This window comes from Melanotaenia boesemani, chromosome 4 (genome assembly GCF_017639745.1).
Source record: "Melanotaenia boesemani isolate fMelBoe1 chromosome 4, fMelBoe1.pri, whole genome shotgun sequence".
Lineage (NCBI taxonomy): Eukaryota > Metazoa > Chordata > Actinopteri > Atheriniformes > Melanotaeniidae > Melanotaenia > Melanotaenia boesemani.
The window spans coordinates 40041867-40058955 of record NC_055685.1 but is presented as its reverse complement, the minus strand read 5'-3'; the positions used below and the strand labels follow the sequence as shown (position 1 = coordinate 40058955).

The following is a 17089-nucleotide window of genomic DNA, read 5'->3' as shown; positions in this document are numbered from 1 at the left end:
ATAAAACCGGTACACGAAGGCGAGGTCACCAGCATTACAAGGACGCATCATGGTTGTCTGCAGTCAGGTTGGCAGGGACCACTAGCATTGGACAGATCACATGACCATGGCTGCAGCAGGCTGATGTAACAGGATATCAGATGCATAAGTACAACAAAGCTAATGAAAGAACTCATGCAAAGGCATCCAGTCTCAGCGCTGACAGCAAACACTCTGCTTCTCCAACATGCTAAGGACAGACACTAGCGACAAGCACTAAAGCCCGGGGCTAACGACAGGCGCTAAGGCCCGGGACTAACAACAGGCGCTAAGGACAGGTGCTGAGGACAGGCGCTAAGGTCCGAGGCTAATAACAGGTGCTAAGGACAGATGCTAAGGCCTGGGGCTAATAACAGGTGCTAAGGACAGATGCGGCTAACAACGACATATGCGACATATGGGGCTAACAACCTCCTCTATGAGCCGCCACCTTATCATGGTGGAGGAGTTTGTGTGTCCTGACGATCCTAGCGGCTATGTTGTCGGGGCGCATGCCCCTGGTAGGGTCACCCATGGCAAACAGGTGTCTAGGGGAGGGACCAGACGAAGCGCTGCTCAGATGACCCTTATGATGATGAAAAAACAAGGATCAAGGTTTCCCTTGCCCGGACGTGAGTCACTGGGCCCCCCCTCTGGAACCAGGCCTGGAGGTGGGGCACGGAGGCGAGTGCCTGGTGGCCGGGCCTTTGCCCATGGGGCCCGGTCGGGCCCAGCCCAAAAAGGAGACATGGGCCTCTCCTTCCGTGGGCTCACCACCTGCAGGAGGGGCCATAGGGGTCGGGTGCATTGTGAGCTGGGTGGCTGCCAGAGGCGGGGACCCTGGTAGTCTGATCCTTGGCTGCAGAAGCTAGCTCTAGGGACGTGGAATGTCACCTCTCTGGCGGGGAAGGAGCCTGAGATGGTGCGCGAGGTTGAGCGGTTCCGTCTAGATATAGTTGGACTCACCTCGACGCACGGCTTGGGCTCTGGAACCACTGTCCTCGAGAGGGGCTGGACCTGCTTCCATTCTGGAGTTGCTCCCGGTGAGAGGCGCCGAGCAGGTGGGGGCATGCTCATTGCCCCCCAACTTGGCGCCTGTAGGTTGGGGTTTACCCCGGTGGACGAAAGGGTAGCCTCCCTCCGCCTTCGGGTGGGGGGACGGGTCCTGACTGTTGTTTGTGCTTATGCACCAAATAACAGTTCAGAGTACCCACCCTTTTTGAAGTCCTTGGAGGGGGGTGTTGGACAGCAGTCCTTCGGGGACTCCCTCGTTCTGCTGGGGGACTTCAATGCTCATGTGGGCAATGACAGCAAGACCTGGAGGGGCGTGATTGGGAGGAACGGCCCCCCTAATCTAAATCCGAGTGGTGTTTTGTTGCTGGACTTCTGTGCTCGTCATGGACTGTCCATAACGAACACCTTGTTCAGACATAAGAGTGTCCACATGTGCACTTGGCACCGGGACACTCTAGGCTGCAGTTCGTTGATCGACTTTGTAGTCGTGTCGTCGGACTTGCGGCCGCATGTCCTGGACACTCGGGTGAAGAGAGGGGCGGAGCTGTCAACTGATCACCACCTGGTGGTGAGTTGGCTCAGATGGTGGGGGAGGATGCCAGTCAGGCCTGGTAGATCCAAGCGTGTTGTGAGGGTCTGCTGGGAACGTCTGGCAGAGTCCCCTGTCAGAAAGAGTTTCAACTCCCATCCCCGGCAGAGCTTCAACCATGTCCTGGGTGAGGCCGAGTGGCGGACTCGCTTGTAGAAGATGTCCGGTCCCTGTCCGACCAGTGTCAGAGCTTGATCCGCATCGCCAGCAGTAAATCAAAGTCGTTTCCAGTGCGGGTTGGACTCCGCCAAGGCTGCCCTCTGTCACCGATTCTGTTCATAACTTTTATGGACAGAATTTCAAGGCGCAGCCGAGGCGTTGAGGGGATCCGGTTCGGTGGCCTCAGGATTGGGTCTCTGCTCTTTGCAGATGACGTGGTTCTGTTGGCTTCATCGGGTCGTGATCTTCAGCTCTCACTGGAGTGATTCGCAGCCTAGTGTGAAGCGGCTGGGATGAGAATCAGCACCTCCAAGTCCGAGACCATGGTCTTCAGCTGGAAAAGGGTGGAGTGCTCTCTCTGGGTCTGCAATAAGGTCCTGCCCCAAGTGGAGGAGTTCACGTATCTTGGGGTCTTGTTCACGAGTGAGGGAAGGATGGAGCGGGAGATTGACAGGCGGATTGGTGCAGCTTCCGCAGTGATGTGGACTCTGCATCGGTCTGTCGTGGTGAAGAGGGAGCTGAGCCAAAAGGCAAAGCTCTCGATTTATCGGTCGATCTACGCTCCTACCCTCACCTATGGTCACGAGCTGTGGGTAGTGACCGAAAGAACAAGATCGCGAGTACAAGCGGCCAAAATGAGTTTTCTCCGCAGGGTGGCCGGGCTCTCCCTTAGAGATAGGGTGAGAAGCTCTGTGATCCGGGAGGGGCTCAGAGTAGAGCCGCTGCTCCTCCACATCGAGAGGAGCCAGATGAGGTGGCTCGGGCATCTGGTTAGGATGCCTCCTGGACGCCTCCCTGGTGGGGTGTTCCGGGCACGTCCCACCGGAAAGAGGCCCCTGGGCAGACCCAGGACACGCTGGATGGACTACATCTCTCAGCTGGCCTGGGAACGCCTCGGGATCCCTCCGGATGAGTTGGTGAATGTGGCCGGGGAGAGGGAAGTCTGGGTTTCCCTGTTTAGACAGCTGCCCCCGCGACCCGACTCCGGATAAGCGGAAGAAAATGGATGGATGGATGGATGGATGGGGCTAACAACAGGTGCTAAGGACAGACGCTAAGGACAGATGCTAAGGCCTGGGCTAACAACAGGTGCTAAGGACAAATGTGGCTAACAACAACATATGCAACATATGGGGTTAACAACAGGTGCTAAGGACAGGCGATGAGGACAGATGCTAAGGACAGATGCTAAGGCCTGGGCTAACAACAGGCACTAAGGACAGGCGCTAAACAAGGCTGCGACTTGCTTTATAATCCTGCAGCCATGCCCTCCCTAATGTGGAGAAATATGACAACACAACCACACTTGCTTTTTCTGCTGCACTAAAAAGACCAAATAAAAACGACTGCGGAGCTGGTGGAGGACCGGTCCAGGTCCGGACATGCTCCAAGATGTCTGAAAGTTGTGATGTGATCTGACTGAAATCATGGCACTGAGAATTCATGCTGTAGTTAGAGCTAACAGAGACTATCCTGAAGCCGTAAAGAATCTATTTCCACCAATGGTGGTTGGTTTGTTTCTATGAGTAACAGATGGCAGAATAATCAACATCTGTGTTAAACTAGAAGTTTATTCATGACCAGTGATGGGAGTAATGGGATTACTAGTTCAGTAACGGGTGACCTAACTAATGACTTTCCCTCGCTACAACGCCGTTACCATTACTGAGGCTAAAACGTTAGCGCGTCACGTTCGTTAGGACTATTTTGTACTGCTGCTACAGTGGAGCGGAGGCGGAGTGATATGGCTGAAACTGGAGAACACACTCAATGTTTGAGTTGTTGTGACAGGGTGCAAGTCCTGGACATTGAGTGCCACTGTTTTCAATGATGAGTTTGATTTTGAGTATTGATAATGGTTTAAAAAACTGTTGCAACGTCTCCTCCTTAATCCAAGAATCCATTAAGCCATTACAAGCCTCACTGGACACCTTGCAAACCACGGTGAATTCGTTCCAAAGGCGCCTTATCTCTGTGGAGTCCACAGCCGGGGATAACTTCGAACGCTTGACGGTGGCGGAGTCTACAATAACTGAGCTCAAAAATCAGAATAAGCTTCTGCTAGATCGCCTTGATGACCTGGAGAACCGTTCACGCCGAGCCAATCTCCGCATACTGAATATTCCAGAGGGAAGCGAGGAGGGTAGGGATCCGCTGAAGTTCATAGGAGACGCTCTGATGCAGATGATGGGTCCCGACGTGTTCACCGCGCCGCCTGAGCTTGAGAGGGCTCACAGAACCCCGAATACAAAATCTAACCAGAGGAAAACCCCTCGCGCGTTCCTGGTCTGCTTTTCGAAATTCCAGCAGAAAGAGGCTGTTCTGCGCTGGGCCAGGAGCCACGAGCTTATGTACAAAGGAGCTTCGGTGAGGATTTATCAAGATCTGAGCATGGCGCTCGCCAAAAAACGGGCTGCATTTAACGACGTCAAACGAGCGCTGTACCAGAAAAATGTCCGGTTTCAACAGCTGTACCCAGCCCGGCTGCGTGTGTCCTATGGAGGAGATGTCTTTACACTTGACTCGCCCGAAGAAGCTAAAAAGTTCTACGATCAGAAGTTCAGTGAATGACGGAGGTATGACTGTATGTTATCCTGAACTGCATAATCCATTCATAATGGGGAGTTTTGACTGATATACATGGGTGGACTCCTGTTGAGCATATGGCCTCACTGTTTACATTATGGCTACAGGGAGTAGGTTATGTTAATTTGGATTTAGATTTCATCTGTATAATGTTACAACAGTTTCCTCTTTTATTACTTACCTATTATTTATTTAATTTGTTATTTACCTTCTCTTTTGATGTTGTGGTTGTATGTTTTATTTTTCCTCCCTGTCTCCCTAAGTATTCTTGACCACTTGGACATTTTACCTATTCAATGCTGTATAGTTTCTTTAGTGCTTTATGATTACATATCCCTTTTGTATAGAGGGTCATTCAGCACATTTCTGGGAGCCCTCTTGGTTAGATCAGTATGGAAGAAGTTTCGCTAGAAGTTCTTGTGAACGGTGTTAAGCCTGCAGCTTGTTACAGTTCGAGGTTCAAGTATAGGCATTTTGTTTTTAGCACAGTTTGTGCTTGGGTTTTAGAACAAGGTTTTGGGTGGGTACTCCCGTGGATTTCTGCACTTTACAAACGACTTTACAAAAAGGCCACTGTCATAACGGCAAACATACCAGGTCCTATGTTACTCCTATCACTACATTTTTCCACAAAGTATGGACCAAAGAACGGGTGAAAGGAAAGCCAACGTGAGATTTATTAGCTGGAATGTGAGGGGGCTAAACGGTCCTGTAAAGAGAGCACAAATTTTTAATCACCTCAAATCCTTGAAATGTGAAATTGCATTCCTTCAAGAAACCCATTTGCAAGTTAAAGATCAGATCAGACTCAGAAGAGCTTGGGTTGGTCAGGTTTTTCATTCAAATTTAAATTCTAAGACGCGCGGTTCTGCCATATTGGTACATAAAAAAGTCCAATTCAGTGCTAACGCCATTGTTTCAGACCCTGACGGTCGCTTCATTATGGTCTCTGGGCTTCTCTACAATGACTCAGTGGTTTTGGTTAATGTATACGCCCCTAACTGGGATGATGATTCATTCATGAAGAAAATAACATCGTTAATACCGGACTTAAACTCCCATAAACTAATCTTTGGAGGTGATTTAAACTGTGTAATTGATCCGATACGGGATCGGTCAAATCCTAATTCTACCAAAACATCAAGAATGGCTCGATCGCTGTCAGCATTTATGGAACAAATAGGGGGTATCGATCCGTGGCGTACTCTATATCCACAAGGCCAGTCCTTTTCTTTTTTCTCCCCAGTACACCATTCATATAGTAGAATAGATTATTTTTTTATTGATAGATCTCTCCTTCACTTGGTATCAAATGTTGAGTATTCAACTATAATAGAATCAGATCATTCTCCTGTACTTCTAGATCTTGTGCCTTCCTTAAACAACAAAATACACCCCCCCTGGAAATTGGACAAAACATTACTAGCTGATACGGACTTTTGTGACTTCCTTTCCAAAAAAATTAGTGAATGTGTAGAATTTAATAAAAAAGATGTTTCCCCATCACTGCTTTGGGAAACACTGAAAGTCGTGATCAGAGGGGAAATTATCTCATACACTGCTAGACTTAATAAATTCCAGAAACTTGAACAAGATCAGCTTATTAAATCAATAAGTGAAATAGATACCTTATATGCAAATGCTCCCTCTCCTGAACTTTATAAAAAAAAGCTGGACCTTCAGACTAAATATAATTTGTTATCTACTGCTAAGACAGAACGTTTACTGCTGAATTCGCGAGGTCATCTTTATGAGCATGGAGACAGGGCAGGCCGTCTCCTCGCACACCAACTTAAGCGTCACACAGCCGGTCAACAGATTCCCCAAATTAGGTCATTGAATGGCAATCTAACAATTGACCCAGATGAAATAAATGAAACATTCTCATCATTTTACTCAAACCTTTATAAATCAGAAACAAAAAATGATAATAGCGACCTGGAACATCTTTTTAGTGGTTTTGTTGCTCCATCTATCACTGACAATCACAGGACTGAGACTGAACGTCCACTGCAACTGAAGGAGGTTGTCGATGCCATATCAGCAATGCAGAGTGGTAAGGCACCTGGCCCTGATGGCTACCCCATGGAGTTCTTTAAAAGATTTTCCAACCAGCTGTCCAAAATTCTACTGGACATGTTCAATGACTCTTTTTCCCGAAGTTCACTTCCAAGAACGCTGACTGAGGCTGCGATCTTCCTTCTACTGAAACCTGGTAAAGATAATACTGAATGTGGCTCATACCGCCCTATCTCCTTGCTAAATTGTGATGTAAAGATTTTAGCCAAAATTCTAGCCTGCCGTCTGGACCCAGCGATGCATGATGTGATTTCAACTGATCAGACTGGATTTGTATCTGGACGTCAGCCATTTGCCAATATACGTTGTCTTCTGAATGCTATTCACTCCCCTGCGTCCGGCGTGGTGCCTGAAGTGGTCATCTCGCTGGACGCAGAAAAAGCCTTTGATAGGATTGAGTGGGGATATTTATTTAAGTGCCTAAAAACGTTTGGTTTTGGTCCAAATTTTACCTCATGGATCAGGCTCTTGTACACTTCCCCCATGGCCTCAGTGATTACAAATGGGAAACGGTCTCAGTATTTCCAACTGTCCAGAGGAACCCGTCAGGGTTGCCCAATCAGTCCTCTTTTATTTATATTGGCTATAGAACCTTTATCCATCATTCTCAAATCATCAGCCCTACTTAAAGGAATTAATAGGGGAGGAGAAGAGCTTAAAGTATCGTTATATGCAGATGACCTGTTATTGTACGTTTCTGACCCCATTTTATGTATACCCCATATTTTAGATGTTCTACAAACATTCGGGACTATTTCTGGATATAAACTAAATTTAGGTAAAAGTCAGTGCTACCCTGTTAATGACTTAGCTCTTCAGTTACCTGACGATGCCCTGCCATTCCAGATGTCTAGAAATGGTTTCAAATACTTAGGTATTAGTATCACAAGAAATATGGAAAGTCTATATCATGCAAACTTCCTTCCCCTACTTAATAAGACTAAAATAGATCTTAGGAACTGGAGAACACTCAACTTGTCCCTTGCAGGCAAAGTAAACTGTATTACAATGACTATACTTCCGAAATTTCTTTATTTGTTTCAGTGTATCCCCCTCTATATCCCCAAATCCTTCTTCAAATTAGTAGAAAGAACCTTTACCTCATTCATCTGGAGTGGTAGGAGCCCCAGACTGCGCTTAGAGCTATTACAGAGACCTAAACATCAGGGAGGCTTGGGACTCCCAAACTTACGCCACTATTATTGGGCTGTTAATATTCAAAGAACTATGTTTTGGCTGCAGGCACCAGGTTCTAATTGGATTCGCCTTGAGGCGTCTTCATGTAAATCAACAACACTTGCGGCCTTGGTAGGTTCTAACCTGCCTTCTTCTTTCTCACAGTATGTTACGCATAATCCAGTTGTTGTAAACACTTTAAAAATATGGTTTCAATTCAGGCAGGCTTATGGATTTAAACAATTACTTAACATTAGCCCTATACGTAATAATCACCTCTTTCCCCCAGCTCAGGTGGACCCTGCATTTACTCTCTGGCAAAACCAAGGGATTATTAGGTTTAAGGATATGTACTTTCATGGTGTATTTGCAAGCTTCACTGACCTTTCACGTAAATTTGCTCTTCCTCAGTCCAGCTTTTTTCGGTACCTTCAAGTTCGTCATTTCCTTCATCAGCGCAACCCAAACTTTCCAAACATGCCTCCAATGTCGATGCTAGACGAGGTGCTAGAACTGGCGGTCAACTCGAAAAGACTTGTGTCCAAGTTAAAGAGCCATATATCAGCTCTTGATAATACTAGTCTTGTGAAAATAAAAACAGGTTGGGAGGAGGAGCTCGGATATGAAATAGATGAGGATATGTGGAATGCCGCCTTACAAAGAGTCAACAACAGCACGTCTTGTGCTAAACTGAATATAATACAGTTTAAAGTTTTGCATAGAGTCCATTTCTCAAAAGCAAGGCTCGCAAGGATATATCCCAACTTAGATCCGAATTGTGACCGATGTCAAAAAAGTCCAGCCAATTTAACCCACATGTTCTGGTCGTGCCCTGCCTTGGTGAATTATTGGTCTATTGTCTTCAGAATATTTTCAGAGGCACTCAACGTTAACTTCCATTGTGATGCGGTGGCGGCCATTTTTGGTATTATAGGCCAAAACCATCCCCCAATTAAGAAAAGCCACAGAGACATATTTGCTTTTGTAACATTAATTGCAAGGAGAAGAATTTTGATGCAATGGAAATTAAAAAATGCTCCAAAAGCATCCATGTGGATTTCAGATCTGATGCAGCACATACAGTTAGAGAAAATAAAATACTCACTCAGAGGATCTAAAGATAAATTTTTCACTGTCTGGGGCCCAATTTTTAAATATTTAAGCAAATTTAAAACCCTGCCTGAGACCCCCTCACATTCTGGAATCTCAACATTTCCTAGTTATCAGTTTGCAAACTCCTTTCAACATATCATACCATCACCTCACCGACACCAGATTCTGTCCTTGGCACATGACAGTCAATGGTTGGAATATTTAGGAATAATAAAAACCTACCAGCTTGTTCTTAAATGTTTTCACTGGCAGGGGCTAAAAGCTGATGTAACCCGGTTCTGTCGAGTTGTCACACCTGCCAGATAGCTGGTAAACCTAACCAACCCATTCCTCGTGCTCGGCTGCATCCCATTCCTGCAGTGAGAGAACCATTTGAGGAAGTAATTATAGACTTTGTTGGTCCTCTCCCCCACACGAAAGCCGATAACCAACACCTAGTTCCACTAATGTGTGCTGCCACTCGCGTAAAATCACTTTAAGCGTAATTGTTGAAACTCTAACAAAGTTCTTCTCCACATCTGGCCTCCCGCGTGTAATCCAACCCCATCAAGGTATTAACTTTTATTCAAAAGTCTTCAAACAAGTTCTCAAAGAGCTAAATATCCAACATGCCGTTTCCAGCACATACCACCCGGAATCTCAAGGTGCTTCAGAGCGCTGGCATCACACGTTGTGGAGATAGTTTGGAGTTTCTTTGCCTTTTTGTTTTCAGAATGTGTTCATTTATCTTTAATCCTTTTGGTTGTTAAATAAACCTTTTACTTATAGCATTTCATTTCTTGTATTTAATGTTGTCACCCCCTTTCCCCTAGCAGAAACCTGGGTTGTAACAAGCACACCCACTTCTCCCCGGGTCACCGCCCGGCTGACGGAAAAGGAGCGGACCCACTTCTCCCCGGGTCACCACATGGCTGACGGAAAGGAGCGGACCCACTTCTCCCCGGGTCACCGCCCGGCTGACGGAAAGGAGCGGACCCACTTCTCCCCGGGTCACCACATGGCTGACGGAAAGGAGCGGACCCACTTCTCCCCGGGTCACCGCCCGGCTGACGGAAAAGGAGCGGACCCACTTCTCCCCGGGTCACCGCCCGGCTGACGGAAAAGGAGCGGACCCAGTCAGTGTGCGCAGCCACACACACACAAACGAGTAGGAGACGTAGCAACGGCGAGTCCAGAGAAAAGAGAGGAAGTTTTGATCTGGAAACACACACATTAGTTTTCCCTCGAAGATAAAAGACGAGAACGTGATGAGAAACGTTCATCGTGACCAGAAACGCGGTTTTCTTCATGGGGGCTGGAAGCAGGTAGAACCAGGTGAAGCTCCTCCCCTGAGGAGGAGACGCGACTTCCAGCAGCCTGAGATCAGAGTCCAGGATTTTTCTGTTAGTATTTTATTCCACCAGGTTTCTGTTTCATCCATCAGTCGGATCTAATATTCGGTTTTATTATTAAATTTTTGAATGATATGTGTATATGCTTTTCTTTTTCTGTGAAAAGCCTCTGCAACAGAATTTCGTTCTCTATACTTGCTGCATTCTAGAATAACAAATAAAAGTCTAAAAGTCGATTATGAATAAACGAACCTGCAGATGGACGTGAAACTCTGTTAAAGGGATAGATCTGAATATTTTTTAAAAAGTATCGGAGTAGTTATTTATTTTTTATAATGCTGTAACTTTGTTACCAACGCTGTTACATTCTACAAGAACTAATTATAATTACTTTTATAAAGTAGCGGCCTAACACTGTTCAGGAATCAGATTATCGTCTACAAGTTCAGCTTAGTGTTTTCTATCAAATCCACATGAGTGCAGGCATGGTGTGTCAGGTGGTTCTGGGGGAAGGGGGTCAGACCTGAACAGGGTCCTGACTGCTGATACTCACCAGAAACCTCCGCCTCTACACATCGACAGCGAACAACACCAACAGATCACACACTTCAGCAAACAGAAAGATGAGAATGGATCGGAGATGAGGAAGGTGAGCTCAAGCTTACCTGGCAGGTCACTGATGTCACCTGGTGATGAGGTGAGGCGGTGACGATGAAGAAGCAGAGGAAAAGAAAAAAAAGTGCAATGGGCCAAAGCAGCAAGTCACGTATGTAGGCAACACGGTGAAAAACTGGTTCATAGTCCAATCAAGTCCTGGATCAACCTAACTCGGTCCTGGATTAAACCGAGTCAGTCCTGGATCGACCTGAATCAGTCCTGGACCAAACCAAGTCAGTCTGGAACTAAACCAAGTCAGTCCTGGACTGAACTAAGTCAGTGCTGGACCAAACCGATTTAGCTCTGGACTAAACCAAGTTAGGCCTGGACCAAATTGAGTCAGTCATGGACCAAACTAAGTCAGTCTCGGACCAAAGACAGTCGGCCCTGCTATGGATCTTTTTTGTAGACTGATATTCTCCAGAGGAACTTATCATCTTTAGGTCTGGAGCTTTTAGACTGTTCTGGTCTGGACTCACCGATCTGTCCAGTGGCGATGATATTTTGGTATTTGGGATGCTGATTGACTGTCAGGCAGAGGATGTCGTCGGTGTGTTCCAGGTAGAAACTCTGCGTTCCTGTCAGGACAGGGAGGAGAAAGTGTGAGGGCCTCAACAGCAAAGGTTGGTGTGGAGGTCTAACAGGGAGCGTTACCGACCGGCGGACAGGCTCTGGATGACCACGGCGGCAGCGGTGTGGAAGATGATGTCAGCACCATCGTTGAGGTAATGCAGATTGTTGCGACAGTCAAAGCCTCTGTAGCCGAAGACATGCTCCAGGACCAGTTCCTGCAACGAACAGCAGCTGTTAGAGGCTGAAGATCAGAAGACTGATGGTGACCCGGCGCCACCTACTGACCTCTACCATCTTCTTCTTCTTGGTCACATTGTTCTTCAACAGCTTGTCCGGCAGCGGTGCCGCCCGGCTCACTGGAGGCCTGAACAGGAGGAGCGACGTTACACAACCGCACACGCTCCACATGTGGTGATGTAATGATGACATCACTGTACCTCTCCTCCACAGGAACCTCTTTGTGCTGGAGATGTGGTTTGGTTCCTGACATGTTCCTGATGCCGGCGGAGTAGATCTTTGTGATGTAGTCGACGGCTTTCTCCCGAGCCACGTCGCTGTCGTACCCTGAAAACACAACAAAGTCATCAGAAAGCAAACGGGCGACGGTTCTGATGGTTCGGAACCGGTCTCACCTCCGTCCTCCTCGGTGTCGTCGTCCGACTCCTCGCTGTCCACAGCTTTGCTCTCTTTGTGACCCGGCGGCTCTCTGGTCCAGATCATCAGTGCTGTATCAGCCCCACCCACCGACAGCAGCAGGGCGTCGTCATTGGACCAGCGGACATTCGTCACGTTGGTGCTGTGACCGACGTACTTCTTAAACTTGGCGAACTGGCCCTGATGTCGGTTTAAGAGGAAGGAATAGTTAGAACCTGAGGAAACGAGCTCAGGAACGTTCGAGTCAGAACTCTGATCCCAGTCTCACCCTGGACGGGAAGCTGAACAGTTTAAGGAAGCCGAAGTCGTCTCCGGTGGCGAGCAGCTTGCGATCTTTGGTGAGCGAAGCGGCGTTGACAAAGCTGAGTGTCGGCCATATTCCCTCGCAGGTGGGTCCCAGAACAGACGTCCATGTGGCCCAGTCCAACTTTTCAAACTGGACTCAGAAACAGAAACAGCTCAGTGATCCTGCAGCTTCCCAACCTGCGTTTGTGACTTGTCCGACTAATGTCCCCCATTTCTCTCTATTTTTTTAACAAAATATTTATTAATAACCGTGGACAATATGCCCCCCAAACCGCTAAACTAGCTGAAAAAGATGCTGACGCTGCCACTAACAAGGCTAATAGCTATCCTAACCGGTAAGCCATGATGGGAGGGGCAGCCTTTCTTTAACCATCTTTTTCAGTTCTTACCAAATTTGAACACACAAGCATTAATTATGGGAGGGGATTAAAATCTTTGTCTACATTCAGACTTGGATAAATCTGGACAGGGCACTAAATCAGTCGGTGCTGTACAATCCTTCCTCTCGGCATCTGGCGCGTCTTACATCCAACTAGCAGAAAATATTCCCTTTTTTTTGTATGTTCATCAAACATACAGCAGAACAGATTATTTTTTCACAGATAAAAAACAGACATCTGTCATTTCGGACCATGCTCCACTGGTACTTAAATGAAACATTCCTGAAGCTACAGGTACTGAAAGGAAATGGGGATTTAATTTGTTGTTATTGTTAGATGAGAAATGTGTGAAATTTCTTACTGAACAAATCTCTGTTTTCCTGTAGATTAACATGATGCCAGATGTTTCAGTCTCTACTGTGTGGGAGTCACTGAAGGCTACGAGGCCGGATCATATCTTTTATGGCTAACGAAAAAGGAAGTTCTCCTGGTCCCTGGATCTTTATAAGAAACTGAAACTGACAACAGAATACAACCTTTTAATGCCAAACTCAATAGAAAAGTTCCTAAAAATAGAACTGCTGTGTATGAGTTCCACTGCGACAGAGGGCCTGCACTACGCCCCGGAGAACCGGACCCCCAGAAAACCACCCGCCGCGGGCCAGAACCCACCTCGATGTTCCAGCCGCGCATCCCGGGAACCAGGGCGCCATCAACCACTATTCCATCCTCCTGAAGTGTGTGTTGTGTGTGATTAAACTGAGGGGCAGTAACCATGCCGTGCTGGGGGCGAGGCCACATTAGCAGCCACGCCCACCATGCACTACATGGCACGCCCCCCAAAAGTTGTTTGTGTGTTGTGTTTCCATGTCTAAGTGTTATTAAAACTGAGGCAAGTCACCACAGGATGCAGCCGAGGAGGCCACTTAGACGCCCCCCCCCCCCCCCCCCCCCCCCCGCTCCACCCAGCACCACGTGCACGCCTCCCAACACCCTACATGTGTGCATGAGAGGGGGAAGGAGAGGCGACCGGGGATGTAAGTCCAAAGGGAAGTGAACTTCAGAAGGTGAGCCGCTGGCACCCCTTTTCCCCAGGACGCCCCCCAGGACAGGTCAGGAGCAGCCGTCCCCTATGACAAGGACACACAGGGACCGCAGCAATGAGCCGCCACCAACCCCAGAAGGCCCCACTCACCACATTCCTAGGGAGGAAGGAGAGGAGGGGGAGGAGGACCGTGGGAGAGCCCAGACCCATGGCACACCCAGGCCTCCCCCACAAGTGCATGTAATCCCTTCCCATCCTGCTCATCCTGACACACACACACACACACACACACACACTCAAACCACCCAGTCTCACACCTAACCCCAGCACTTCTTTCTCCCTACGATCCTCCAAACTCCACTCAGGGGCCGTCCTCACGACGCTGAATTGCAGTAAAACCACAAAAGTATTTTAGCAATCCGCCCTTTCATCCCCACGAAGCCAGAGATTATCCTCCATGAAACCGACCGTGTCTGACAGCAGGTACCAAGGTGGGTCGGTTTGAGACCTCCACCGTCTGTGGTCCTGCGAGGACGGCGACGCCGCATTGCTAGAGGACGTCAGTGTGATGAACGCGCTCCAAACACAACAAGAATGACGTCCGTGACCAGCTGCGTTGTGGTGCTGCTGCATATATACACAAACGAGTGTCGCAGCCAACACGTGGTTGCAACATTTTAAACTGGCGGATGACTCGGTGTCCTTGCTGAGCAGTGACGACCCTGAACACGGACCTGTAGTGGAAGAATTCACCGACTGGTGCAGGTCATCCTTCTTAAATATCAATATCAGCAAAACAAAAGAAATGACCATCGAGTTTCAGAAGAATCCTCCGAACATCTCTCCTGTCTGGACTGAGAACCGGGCAGTAGAGCTGGTTAACACTTATAAATACCTGGACACACACCTGGATGGCAGGCTGACCTTTGACCTTCATGTGGACACTGTGTGCAGGAAGCTCAGCAGCATGTTTTTTTATCGGAAGCTTCGTAGTTTTAATGTTGACAGGATGTTTTATTCTTGTTTTACTGAATCACTTTTAACCTTCTCTTTTATCTGTTGGTACGGCTCCTTTCTCTCAGGAACAGGAACAGGCTGCAGGCGATTGTTAGACTATGTGGGAAAACTGCAGGATCTCCCTGAACGACCTTTCAGCCCTGCATCAAACCAGAGTGTTAAACAAGGCTCGTTTCATTAGTGAAAGTCCCACCCCTAAAATTAAAACATTGAGTGCATTTGTGCAAATCCAAATTAGCCAAAATTTAGCCAAAAAACAGTCCAATCTGCGATAGATGTTAGATAACTGAAGCAACTTTGATTCCCATGTTTTGGCTCGGTCCCAGATTAGAGGAATATTGGAAGGCAAGTTTTGGTACAAGGTGCTGAAGAGTTGCAGCAGGGGGCCATAAAATCTTTCAGCATTCGTTTAGCACAACACCTGATTCTTTGGAGGTGGAAGATGCTGCCCCGTCCTTATTTTCTGACTGGATTAAAGATGCAATGTCTCATTTAAAAAAAAAGAGAAAATCAGATATACAGTTGAAAGATCAGAAGGGAAGTTTGTGAAAGTATGAAGCCCTTTTCTAACGCCGCTGGAGGAACACTCATTCCAGATACAAGATTAATTTGTAAGGAATTTATTTAATTGTTTAACTTTTCAGGCCCTGATGGAGTAAAGTGGGTTCATCTGTAGATTTGTGGCCTGTGTTCTATGAGCTGGTTGTACAGGGTCATGTGTGACAGCAGGGTTTGGGGTGCGTATGGTGGGGGGGAGAGGAAGACGTACTTGATGCTGTACTATTGTTTGTATCGCCGTATATCTTCATACTATATAAAAAAGTCAAAGATATGTGAAACACAAAAAGAGGGGGCGGAGTAGAGAACTCATACCAGACAGAGATGATGGATTTGTACGACGCCAACAACACGATACGCATGGAGACGATAGAGAAGGTTAGTGATTGGTTAACCCTGCTAGATGCCATCTCTTGTACCCTAACCCGAACCCACCTGCAGTTTTATCCAACTGTGATGGATATTTAACCCTTTAGCTGATCTACAGAAGTTTTCCAGCATTTCTATCCCGTCCAGGAGGTTTACAATCCAGCTACTAAATGTAGTTTTATTTTACCAATCAGAGAGCTTAGACTGACGGTAACGTCCAATCAGCCAAAGATCAACCAGTGAGCAGAAAGTTCTATGTGTGTGTGAAAAGAAGAAAAATAATGCTCCTCTATGGCTGGAATAAAGCCAAGAAGACATCACAGCAGAAACACACATCGATGGGATCCTAATGGTATATAAGAACCCTAAAACAAGCAGACTGTGCCTTGTCTCTGAAACTTTCCATCATTTTTAACGCTGTCGACCCCGTGGCAGTCCTTCCAGTCAGGCTGGCCCCTACTGGTCACGGGAATACTGCAGCTTGCAAATGTGAGCAAACGACGCTTCAGACGAACACAGACCCAGACACCGCCGCTTCAGCCGGAACCGACGTGGCAAACTGACCTCGGCCACACTGATGTTCTGTTTGCGTCCTCGCGGAGCCTCGAAGAACAGCTGCTCTTTAGCGCTGGTGTTCACCTGCAGCAGCTTACCTGCAGAGAAACGGAGACGCTGGATACGTCTGACTGGGACACAGTTTAGGGGGGAACGGTCTCAGGTGAGCTCACCTCTGGAGTCCCAGTCGATGTGAGTGATGCAGCTTCCGGCTCCTTTACAGATTCCCACCCTCTTACTGGTCAGGACGTTGTAGATGTCCACGAAGGAGTCGTGGGACGCCACGGCCAGGTACTTTCCCGCATCTGTAACACACACCTGACTCAGCACCTGACAACCATCACCACCATGCTGCTTGGTGCGTTCAGGTACCTTGAGAGAAGCGAATGTCTGAGATGAGCTCCCTGCGGTGGTGGAAGGTCACCATGTCCTCCAGCGTGTCGGCGTTCACCACCAAGAAGCTGCCATCGTTCAGGCCGACCGCCAGAGCTTTGCCGTCCGGAGAGAAGGCGCAGCACCGCCCACCTGACAGGTAACGCAGGTAACGCAGCTGACACACAGAGAAACGCCACACTCACCTGCGCTGATCTCACCTTTCTTAAGTTTGCGGACAGCGACCATCCTGTGATTGGCCAACAGTTCCCAGATCCTCAGAGTCCGGTCGTCGCTGACGGTGGCGCAGACAGGAAGTAAAGGGTGAGCCGCCAGCCCCCACACCTCCCCCTCCATATGACCCTGAACACAGCACATAGTTAACATCACCTGATTGGCTGGAGACTTGTGATGTCACCACAAGGTAGAACATGGTTCTGTTCATGTCAGGGACGAGGTGTCAGCATCCCTGTGATCCTGGCGGCTGTGTTGCCACGGCAACCTTCTCCGGAAAGGTTAGTAAAGACAAGCTAGGTTT

At 47.9% G+C, this 17089-nt stretch overlaps 1 protein-coding gene across 4 annotated transcripts in view; it reads right to left on the bottom strand.

The window, feature by feature from the left end:
* The window catches only part of LOC121638910 (echinoderm microtubule-associated protein-like 6), a 51869-nt gene that overhangs the window by 16890 nt on the left and 17890 nt on the right, over positions 1-17089 (bottom strand). For 3 of the 4 annotated variants that reach the window (XR_006010105.1, XR_006010104.1, XM_041983982.1), the window contains exons 21-31: positions 16773-16914; positions 16552-16704; positions 16353-16484; positions 16189-16277; positions 12218-12385; positions 11928-12129; positions 11733-11859; positions 11581-11659; positions 11381-11510; positions 11202-11300; positions 10731-10751 (exon numbers count right to left, since the gene is read on the bottom strand). Coding sequence is in view for 2 of the 4 variants with exons in the window: in XM_041983982.1 (XP_041839916.1) it covers positions 10731-10751; positions 11202-11300; positions 11381-11510; positions 11581-11659; positions 11733-11859; positions 11928-12129; positions 12218-12385; positions 16189-16277; positions 16353-16484; positions 16552-16704; positions 16773-16914 (1342 nt within the window). In the remaining 2 variants the exon portion in view is untranslated. The remainder of the gene's footprint in view (positions 1-10730; positions 10752-11201; positions 11301-11380; positions 11511-11580; positions 11660-11732; positions 11860-11927; positions 12130-12217; positions 12386-16188; positions 16278-16352; positions 16485-16551; positions 16705-16772; positions 16915-17089) is intronic. The other variant, XM_041983983.1, reaches the window with a different exon arrangement.